At 33.5% G+C, this 12082-nt stretch overlaps 1 protein-coding gene across 4 annotated transcripts in view; it reads left to right on the forward strand.

The window, feature by feature from the left end:
• Nucleotides 1-12082, forward strand: part of LOC118204935 (DNA-dependent protein kinase catalytic subunit-like) — a 601004-nt gene that overhangs the window by 167180 nt on the left and 421742 nt on the right. For all 4 annotated transcript variants that reach the window (XM_085815460.1, XM_085815459.1, XM_085815458.1 and 1 more), the window contains one exon: nt 5749-5867. In XM_085815460.1, the coding sequence (XP_085671586.1) occupies nt 5749-5867 (119 nt within the window). The remainder of the gene's footprint in view (nt 1-5748; nt 5868-12082) is intronic.

Consider the following 12082-nt stretch of genomic DNA (forward strand, 5'->3'; position numbering starts at 1 on the left):
CAGAATATTGAGCTTGAACTTCTGATAATGAATAAAATAGGGGTGAAAAATGTTGTCTTTGTCCCCTACCTTCCTATCCACCTGAGCTCTATTAAGGGGCTGTCAGACTTTATAAATAAATTGGGTGGCCAAAACAAATGGAGCTAGGAAGCACTAGATCTGATGTGTTTGGCACAAAATACTATTTGACAAAGATGCCCGATACTTTACAAACCCAACCTAAAGAAGGACAAGAAAACACCATTTTTAGCCCTTCTGTTTGTTTACACCTATCCAACAATGCAGGCATTAAAACACTCTTTACATTTTAAATATTGAATAAACTTCCCTAAAATCATTCTAAAAATATGTAAATGCTCTCTGTATTTTTACCTAGAGACAATTTATGGTGTAGTAGTTCACCCTTGTTGAACTACTCTTAAAAATGCAACACCATGAAAGCAACAGAAAATCAGTGATATTTGCTTAGTAAATTGAACATAATAGAATAAGAAAATTAGAATAGCAATGCAGTTCATATGCAAATAATGGATGCTTGTAAGCCAATCTAGAATCAGTTTAAAGAGAACAAAAAATAGGCTTTACATATGGGAACTGTGTTTCTTTCTTGTTTTATTTAACTAGAAGCATTGGTTTTGAGGAAGAAAACAGAGCATGCAACAGCATGTATTAGAATTTCATCATAGGAAATTAACAGCTTACTGTGACTGTGAATTAGTGTACTGACAAACTGCTGCTTATGTTGGTCAATATCTAACCACTATTATGGAAACATGGAATCAACACGTATAGGAAAGACAGATTGAGCAACAAGAGGCACACTCTAGAATAGGAAATATGGTGTGTAGCACAGCAAGAATTTTTTTTGCACATAGTAAGACATAGTTTTGAAATTTATGGATGGTTTGCCTGGCAACTATTGTTTTGTTTACCTTTAAAGCACAAACATCTGAGGATGCGTTGGTGCACTGAGGAATGCATGTGTATGCATAAATATCTTCTCAGCTAAATGCTGCTTCTTCATGCAACATCACAATGGGTGTGTATGCTATCTGGAATTCATTAATGAAACTGCCTTATGTATCAACTAGGATTGTGAGTTACGAGTCTGTTTGAATGCAAGTCCCATGTATATCTGGCACTCTGATTGATGAGTGATACATATGTGGCATGATATGATGGATCATATTTTTACAGCCATTTTCTAACAAGATAGTACACAGTTGCATGTCAATCTTAATATCTGATACTTTCAACAAACAAGAGGTAATGGTTCTGCCTTGTCCAGTGCATTCATTAGATCTTTTTTCTTGATTGAGCATATCTTCTGTACAGGGTCATGACAAAGACCATCAGTAACTTCAATAAATGAATTTTAGCAAGTGTAAGCAAGTATTGCTGCGGCAATTTCGGCACCCTAGGGGCAATCCGTACAGCTGACACCTCATAATTAAATGCAACCCATATAATTAAATGTATTAACGATTCAAAGCAAAATCAATACAACTTTATTTAATTGTTGCTTATTAGAAATATTTAAGTGTCCCTTTTCGAAAATCCACACTGTAATCACTAGCGTGTGCCATCTATACTAGGAACTGTCCTTATGTATAAGGTACTGTGTGAAGCTTATATACAGGGTGATTAAAAAATATCTTCGAAAAATGTAAAGACGGGTAGAGGAGATTGAAATGAGCAAATTTTGTAATGGAGTGTGTATGTGGAAAGTTTAAGCAGTATGCGTCACTATAGGAATGGGGAGCTCACTATTATGCATTTTATCTGTTTTGTGCAGATAACATGTACTATTTGGCCAAAGTGGGTACCTAGGAACGAATTTTTCTTTTTACTTCCTTTGAGTAACTGCTTTGTTTTAATCACCACCCCATAGATACTATGCATTTTAGTGAGCTCCGTGCTAGTGCAGCAATACATGCTGGTCAAAATTTTCTCATTAATAATGATTTGTACCAGTAGAGCGCTTTTACCTACCTCTGAACAGTGCTTTGTACCATCTCAGTGCAACATTTCACACACACATTACATTACTAAAGCTGCTTATTTCAGTTCTGGCATTGCATTTTTGCTAGATATTTTTACCACTCTTTATAATATATAAATTAATATGGTTTTTATTTTGAAAAATTCAAAGTTTCTTTAAAAAGCAGCTCACATACTTAACAGTCTCTCTATCTATATAATATACAATAAAATAATCTCTATCTTCTGCAACTTAACTTGGTTATTCATGTAATAAATCTCTCTTAGAGAATGTTTTTGAGCCAATGGAATCAAGTCATCTTTCATTATTTTGAATTTACATTAGTTGATTTTTGTTAAATAAATATAAAGACTAAAATAGGTGTTAAAGCAAGAAGCTGTTTTTATGAATAGGCTATTATAGTATACTTGATTTTCCCATCTCAGAGTATAGATGACATGATAACTCTTCTTTGCAGTATAAGGCTGAGCATTATCTTGTTGCAATTGTTTTTTTAAAGTTCTTTAACAGATTTATAATATTCTTAGTGTTAAACATGTTAAGAAGAATGATTTACTCTAGATATGCCCTGTTATAGTAGTTTTGCTAGGATGCAGGAACTTTTTTGCATCCAAAATAGCCATAGATTTGGGGATGAATTTCTGGCTTTGGGATCTAAAATGGCAGGTGCAAAGAATCCAATCTTCTTTTTTCTTCCTTGTATGAAGTAAAACGGAAGTATTGTAATCGTGAAAAGTTTCAGGCAGCATATTTCAACGAAAATATTCATTTTGACCACTATTGAATGCAATTTAACAATGTTTTTGCGTGATATCTGTACGTAAGGACAGAATAAAATACTCTTTTCCTTCAAAAAAATTATAAAACTGCTTTAAAATTAATTCTGAAGAGAATTTTTCGTGGCATCTGTACGAACATATGTACGTGCCTGCGTACGTACGTATCTCGCATAACTCAAAAACAAGTAGCCTCAGAACGTTGAAATTTTGTATATATGACTGCTATAACATGTAGATGTGCACCTCGTATTTTGGTTGCAATAGGCCGCACCAAATGTATATAAATATATTTATATATATATCCACTCTGCTACCCGGCTCTGTGATCTCAGTTTCTTTACTCTTATATGTTTGTAAATTGTACATTTTTTGCTTTAAAAATGATTGTATTATGTTGTTTTTATCTTCCGGTTAAGGTTTTTATGCCTTTAGTAAATGTGTATGCAATATTTTTAGAATTATGAGCAATTTTAAAGTTGTCTAAGTGCCACTAAGCCTTTTTTCTATGGCGGCCATTGATGTTTACATTTGAAACAGGAGACTAGTGAATTTGTTGCCAATCTAGAGAAACTTAGCGTCGCAACAACAAAGATAACACATTAATTTATTATTGCGAATTAAATCATGCTTAATCCTTTCTGGAATTTTTTCGAGGAAATAAGTGTTTAAGATTTACTTTGTAATTTTTAATATAGATATTTTGAGTTTTCATGTATTTTTGCCTTCTCGTGAAGTGATAACTGAATTAATTAAATGAGAAATACTCAATCGTCTGTGAAAAACTGTTTCTTTTTTGTTTTGTTTGCTTAATTTCTTTTATACATCATTCTAGCTTTATTATAGTATTTCAATAGAACATGTGGCACTGATTAGATAATTCTATTCTTTAAATGATATAAATTTTGTGCATTATGAGTTATAATATGAAGGAAATATATAAGTTAACTGTTATATAATTATTGGATTATATAACAGTTAACTTAGTTTCCATTATGTAATTATTATATAAGTTAATTGTTATATAATTATTAATACTGTTAAGTGAATCTAGCGCCAGAGTGTCGCTATGGTAAACAAATACTAGAGTGAATTTTAAAGAATGCATTTATTCTGTTGTTGTTTATGCGCTGTCGGCGAAGTAGATTTAATTCAATCCAATAAGTTTAAATGAAATGCAAGAAAAAATGCGTATAATTTAATATTCCGTACAAGGAAGTCATGTGGTGTACACATCAAATTTTTTTTTTATTTGGATTTAATATACACTGCTCGGCATTGAAAATGCAACACCAAGAAGGGGTGGTCAGAAAGTGATGAAATTTAGAAAAAAGAGAGAGACAGCAAGCAGCAATAAGTGATCTTTATTTCAAAATGTTAGTCAGAATACAGAGCGAGAATGGCATCGGCTCAGTAGGATGTAGGACCACTGCAGACAGGGATGCATGAAGAAATGCATCTAGGCATAGAGTCAATAAGAGTGTGGATGGTATCCTGAGGGATGGCTCTCCATTCCCTTTCAACTATTTGCCACAGTTCGTCTTCTGAGCGAGGCAGGGGCAGAGTCTGCAAACGACATCCAATCACATCCCACACATGTTCAATTGGTGATAGGTCAGGAGAGTACGGTGGCCAGGGAAGCATCTGTATACCTTGCAGAGCATGTTTTCAGATGCGAGCACTGTGTATCAGATGTTAGCCTGCTGAAAAATTGAATTAGGCAGCCCCTGAAGGTAGGGGATTCCCACTGGCCGCAGTACATTATCCAAGTATAATTGGGCTGTCATAGTGCCCTGAATACGAACTAGAGGTGACCTGGAATCGTAGGCAATAGCGCTTCAAACCAATTTGCCACATTGTCACGCAGTGGGACGTTCCACAGTTACTGCCAGATTAGATCTGTCTCCACGTCGACGCCATACATGTATGCGTCGACTGTCACTGGATAAACAGAAGCATGACTTGAGAACACGATGTTTCGCCATTCTGTCATCCACATCATTCCAGTCCGGCACCATTCTTAACGTTGGTGTCTATGCTGTGGAGTCAATGGCAGTTTTCTTAACAGATGCCATGAGTGCAGGCCACATTCAACCAATTGACGGGAGATGGTTCCGGTCGACACGGGAACATCCTGGGTGTCTTGCATATGCTGCAGAATCACGGTACCATTGACTTGCGGGACCGCCACAGCTTGTCGTCAGATGTGTAGATCCACGCGTGCTGACGTCACTCTGGCTGCACCTGTACCCCTCCTTCTCCCCCACATTTCCTAGTTCCAACCATGTTCACCATAGCCGATGGACCGTGCTCGCATCCATGTGGGTATCAGCTGCGATTTGACTTAAGGACCAACCCGCCCTTCTCAGTCCGATCACCATACCCCTCGTAAAATCGTCTATCTGCTGGAAGTGCCTTCGTTGATGGCGGCCTGGCATTCTCTCTTATTATACGTATCCTCCGGGACAAAAACCAACTTTCTTCAATAATTCGTCTGGCAGAAAAAACAACACGAATATTGCCCATTCTGCACGTTCCTTCCCTTATTCCATTCTTACTTATTTCATATATATTATTCACGTGCATCAGAGAGCTGCACATTTGACATCATTCGCATAACTCAGTGCCATGCATCTACTCTAAAATTTGCATAAATTTCTGACCACTCTTTCTTGGTGTTGCATTATCAATGTCGAGCAGTGTATATAATCACTTTTTGCATGCGTATGGGTCTTGACTGAGAGTAGAACACTAATTTCTTTAAAAGGAATTTTTAAAAATGAAATGCAAAAAACTTAGAAGTTTGCCTCAAATGCAGTTTTTATGGATGCAGTATGCCATAATATTCTTATTCTCCAGATAGATGAAAACCAATTTATTATGGTAGTATTTTTAATTGCCTTAAGTATGTTTCAATTGTTAATATAAAAATACTTGAAGAAACTGATATGTAAATTATTCTATTTGCAGGGAAAACAAATATCGGCTGAACATTTATTAAAGAAATTACAGAGTTTTTCTATTCATCCTAGTCCTTTCAAAAGAATGGGTGCAGCTCTAACTTTTAATAATATTTACACTATATTTAGGTAAAATCTGTTTTCTTTCTTTAACCCAATTTATTATTTTTATTTTAGAGTACCTCTTTGAGTCAAAACTATTCTTAAATATAATATTTATTGATTCTATTATTATTATTATTATGTATAAATGTTTACTTTGAATTAAAACATTAAGAATTAATATTAATTTTTACTTTCTTGTGAAGTAAGTTTCTTTTTAAGTAAAGGACGTATTGTATTTGTAATTTCGAGTATCATATTTCAACAGAAATATTAATTTTGACCATTCCCAGATCCATTCAGATGACTTTTTTGCATGTGTATACACACAGAAAAAAGGACTGTTTTTTGTAAAGTAGATTTAAAGTGGTTTCAAAGGGAATTTTTTTGTGACGTTTGTGTGTATGTATTCATGTATGTATTCATGTATGTGTGTATGTATCTGTATATATCTGTATATATCTTGCATAACTCAAAAACGATTAGCTATAGAACATTGAAATTTTGTTTCTGGGACATCTCGTTATGCATCTACATTTTTATTGCAAATGGGAAAATTTAACATATATAAACCCAACGAAATTTTGATGATTTTTTTGTAAACAAAATAACATTGTAAATATAAAAAATGATTATATATTAAAATTATAGGTATTCCTCACTATAGTGGTCCCCAAAATTTAATTGCTAATCAATCAACATGTAACGTGTGCCAATGTATAAATATGCATGATGAAATAGCTTGGTTGATTAGTGATTCAATCTTGGGGGGCCACTATAATAAGGAAGTACCAATATTGGGCAAATAGCATTAAAATAAAACATTTTTATTTTGCCGTGCCATATTTAAAAATGATATTGCCTTCAATTTTGGTGAATAAGGAATATTTTGATTTTGTAAAATAAACAAGCTAATAAGTATTTTAAAGCACAATTTCTGAAACACTTCTTCTTCTTCTTCTTTTTTTTTTTTTTTAAGGTTACTGCTATTATTTAAAAATTAAATTTATTTGTCTTTTAATATTTTTATATTTTTTCTTGATAAGTTTTTTTCCCATGTAATTGTTTCAGAATATTTAAATGTATCAGTTTTCTCTTGAAAATTCACTTTAATCTTCTCTTTTCTGAATTTTGTTTTTCAAAAGTCTTCTGGCTTTGCTCTGATAGAATTGGTAGGGATAATTTTCTTTTGGATTTAGACTTTGCATTTCAGAAGGTCTAATAGTAAGATTTATAGATTATTATTTTGAGGGCAATAGTTCTAGATATAAAATTTCCAGAAAAAGTTGACAAAATTAAAAATGTCTTCATGGTATTCATAATGGATGTGCTTCACAGGAAAATGGTGAATTTCTCATCTTTTGAAGAATTTGTGAAACATCAGTGGAAACAAAATTATTTGAATTTTCTCCTTTTGATCTTTCTTTTAACATGTTTATCATTTATTTTCTTATCTTTCTACTAGATGTTCACTGAAGCAATTTAAAAAGTAAAAAAGCAAAGAAATTGGAAACCAACAATTTATTAAAAGGTTCATCATATATGTCTCAGTGCACCATACATACCTCAATGCTTGCCATAATTTTGTTGCTCAGTGCTTCATAAAGTTCTAAAAATTCTACCAGACTGGCTGTGGCTCTGACATTGACCTTATATCATTTCATATTTATTCTCTATACTCATTATTAAATCTTTAAGACACGGTGTGCCCGGTCTGGGCTCACCTAAAAGTTTCCTTCTGTATGAACAGAAAAATTGAATGAAAAAGGATTTGAAGGCTACTATAGGTTACTCCAAACCTTCTTTATTTATAGTAGATGGCAGCTCAACACAAACCAGTCCATATATTTTAGCCATGTTTAATTTTTAAAGTCTTTCATTTTTCAAAGAAATCTTCCAGATTTCTTTTAGGCTATAAAAGGAATTGTTTGAAAGAAAATTTCTATGTTATTTTTTGGGCTGTATGCTATTCTCCTTATTCTATATTAGTTTAAAATTTTTACCTTGAAATCTTGTCTAAAATCGAATGGCAAACCGAGGTGTTCTCAAACTGGGCTCACTGTGAGTCTAGGTCACTGAGAGGCAGCTGTATTTTTGTTTCTCTGCAGCTCATTGGTCAGCTCATTAACATAGAAAGGTGGGTCCACATCTGTTTCCATTTCCTGTTTTTCTCTTTCTTCTCCCCCCTTTTTTTTGAGGGGAGGTTTGATTATCAATTAAAAAATTGTTCGGTTTATTTTCTGAAAGTCAGAAATAATTTTATCAGTTAGCTGTTTGATTTTTTACTAGAGCAGTTCTCTTTTTCTCTTTCACTTTGGTTCAGAGGAGTTTTCTTAGCGCTACGTTTAATAGTTTTGAGTTGTAGACATTTATATTTTTATTTTATAGTTTATAATTTCAAATTGTAGATATAATATTAGTTTGTTTTTTTCGGATTTTTAATTGCTTTCCAAACAGATCAGAGAGGGCTGACTATTTCTAAAGCACTGAAAGGGCTACATGAATAGCTTTCAAATAGTGAATCTGATACGGATCCCAGCACATATGCAAAACATGCAATATTGGGTTGTGCTTTTTCAAAGGTGGTGTCACTTTCTTCAAAAAGTGCCATGATGAAAAAAATAGACTAAAGCGTAAATATGAAATGTAAATATCATATACCCAAGTTACTTTTTTATTCCATTCATAATCATGTAAACATCATACAGTCAAAAGTCATTAATTCGGACACCCATAATTCAGAATGATCTATAATCCGGACCTCAAAGCTAAAAACTTTCTGCGCATGCGCCGTGCTGACACATGCGCATAGGCGTTTACGCATGCCCGTAAGACCTCTTATGACTACGCATTTGCGTGTGCGCAAGCGCAGAATACATTTTCGCGTGCGCGTTTTATGTATAACGGACGGTATAAGCTAAAATTATCTAATTATCTATTTCAATTAATGTTGATGATTGCGTTGTTTCTTAATTTTCGAATTGGATCCGGCTTATTATTTTTTGCAGACTGTAAGAGCAATACTATAAAAGTAAATTTGAACTTTCGATTATGTCAAATAGAATTTCCGATTCTGGAGCTCCCAAAGGATCGTACGAAACGAAAGTATGTTTCGATGTTCATCAAACAAAAAGTGGAATTGCTGCAAAAAATGGATAAAGACATAAAGAATGTGACAGAGAGGTTATTGAAAACGAAAAAATTTCGATTGACAAGTTAGTTGGTATTCTCGGCACAGCAATTAACGGGACTTGAACAGCGGAACTTTGTAACTGAACAAAAAATTATGTCTGTTTATAGAATTAAAGAGAAAGTATTATCACATTAAACGAAGCAACTTAAACAACTTACATTGAAAGAAATACTTAATAAAGTAAACAAATACATATTAAGCTTTTTTTGTAAATTTTGATACCCTTTAGATCATAATTGTTCTTTATTTCATAAATTACAGTTTCATATTTTTAATTTTAGAATTTCTGCATGCCATCTTACGCGATTTAAACTGATGATCTATAATCCGGAAAAATCGATAATCCGGTATTGCCGAAGTCCCGACGAGTCCAGATTAACGACTTTTGACTGTATAACTAAAAATGAACTTTTTAGGGGGTGTAGAGCAGCAGATCTTCCTGTGCCACACCCTGGGTAAATTTAAATCTGCTATGGTATTCAGAATCTAGTGTTTTTTAATTGTAGACAAAATCTCTTACTTTTTTACGTGCTTCTGAGCAATGCTCATTTGAGCACTCTTTTCGAAGCTCTATTCAATCAGTGTGCCCGCTTCGGGCACACCCACAGAATTTAAACGATAAGTGCTATCTTTACAAAATTTTACTTGTGTACACTTCTAGGCCTAATTAAACTGCCTACCATTTTTTTTTTATCGAAATTCCAACTTTAAAAGGTAGCGTGCCGGAAAGGGTTAAAGAAATCAAATTAGCAGTCTCTTCTATACATTCTAAGTACAAGCAGTTCTTCAGATTAACAGAAATTTTTAATTAAATCTGAAAATTCTAAAATGAAGATTAAAATTTTTAAAAAGGAAACTGGTTTTATAAACAGAAAATTAGTCTTGAAAGGTGGTACATGGTTGAAACATTAACAGATTAGGAATGAAGCAGAGATTAGTCGGAACATTAATTTATTTATTGAAACCAATTTAGATGCTAAAGAGAAAGAAATTGACATAAATTTGCTAAAATATCTAGAAAACATTCAAATTAGAAAGGTGCATAAGTATTTTGTTTTGACAAAATGTAACTGTTTTTTATTTTTTAATGTTTAGGCATACCAATATAATTTTAGAATTAATATCTTAAATTATACCTGCTGTAAAACGTTCCTAGTGCTTTTTCAATGGAAATTTCGCAGAAATTTAAAAAAAAAAAAAAAAAAAAATGTAATTGTAACCATGCAAATCTATTATGATTACGAGTATCTGTGTAATTTATTTATTTGAAACTAACTGTTCAACATTAGAAGTTATCTCTGTGTGTTCTGGTGAGTTATTTCCTTTTCTTAAGCCTTATTGTGGAGGCAGAATACCACACAAAAATGTAAAAATTAAAATAGGATTTAATAATGTACACCTAATGAGACTTAAAATAATATAAAATAGCTTATCTCTGGTGTTTCAGTAGCTTATTGGAACTTTATATTAAATACTGCATATTAACTGGCTACTACTCTAGCAAATCTGTACGAAGTTATGACACTAACTGGGGTCAGACAAAGTGCAGCTAACTTTTAACATTTACAAACCATACCAAATGTCATCCATTCATGTCTTTTCTGATCAGAGGCTGTTTGTTTCTGAGCAAGCAGCTGCAATAGCAATAACAAGAGTTTTGTTATGAGTCATACTGATTACTATTTTATTTCAGAATTTAGCTTATGCCACTTGATAAAAAATTTCCATGTTCCTCTGGACTAAGCAAATATGTAATGAAATGAGGCATCAAATAAAGAATCAATATAAAGCTAACTGTTAATAAAATCTTTATTAGCGGCTTAAGTGTTTGTCAAGGATAGTTTATTGTTGCCACTCGGAAAAATGAGTGCGGAAATGAATGTTTCCACAGTTTTTAATTAATATCTTGATCAATTAAAGTTGTACGAAGATGAGAAAGGTATCAATGAATTCGGAGAATTTTTTGTAATTTGAGGATATGCATCTCAAATTTCAACTCGCCGCCATTCCGTAGATATTTGAGAAAAAGAATTTGGCATGTAGCCAAATCCCTCTAATAGGGAAAACCCAAGGTAGAAAGTGGAAAACATACAGAAAATTAGTTTTTAATTAATATATTGGCTAATTAAAGTCTGACGGAGATGCAAATGGTCAAAATAGTGTGCCGCGGACCTGCGGAATCCAACGCTGTGCTTTGCTAAGCCCCGTTTCGTTGGAGATGATGTTATTTCACCCCATACATATGTGAGGGTGACGTCTTATCATCAAACAGAGATCACACTCACGATTCAAAGTATCAGTTTTTTTTTTTTTATTTCTGGTTCATAAAAGAAAAGATAAACGGAATGAGTATGTACAAATGGATTAAATATGTTTAGGAGAGTCATCAACACTGGTTCCACTATTGAGATGTAAAAGTCACAGCTGACCACCTATGTGCGGTCACTTTAGATTAGTTCCAAGTCTGATTGCCTACGCGCGACCAGTAAGCGTCTAGTTGTAGCTCCTTCGTGAGCGTTCTGTTAGACCGCCTCTGTCGGACTTCTCGAACCAACTGAAGATCCTAGAACCTGGAGAGTTCCTACACAGTACAGATAGCGACATCTGGTGCTTCGCTGAGGCACGATTCCCACACATATATGTTGCTTAAGTGTCTGTTTGTCGCTGATAGTTTATTGGTTTCTTGCGTAACTGTACTACCCAATGGGTTGAAGTTGCCACTGCACAGGGTTTCTGTTTCAATTGAGACGTAGACAATTTCCTGTAAAACTTGTCTTTATAAACTTGCCTGAATACTGGTAGTCAATTTCCTGTAAACTATGATCATCAATAAGTCTCAGGGCCAAACGCTTAAGCATGTTGGCATTTTTTTACCTGAGCCTGCATTTGGACATGGTCAACTTTATGTTGACTGTTTAAGAGTTCGTGAAAGAATGGACATAAAATTAAAAATTTGCAAGGCAAGCTTAAAAATGATGGAAAGATCTACACAAGAAATGTTGTGTAGAAAGAGATCTTTGACATGTGAATTAACATTTTGTTATTTAAA

This window comes from Stegodyphus dumicola, chromosome 4 (assembly GCF_044657685.1).
Source record: "Stegodyphus dumicola isolate Sdum_Otavi_A_Nest chromosome 4, ASM4465768v1".
NCBI classification, from domain to species: Eukaryota; Metazoa; Arthropoda; class Arachnida; order Araneae; family Eresidae; genus Stegodyphus; species Stegodyphus dumicola.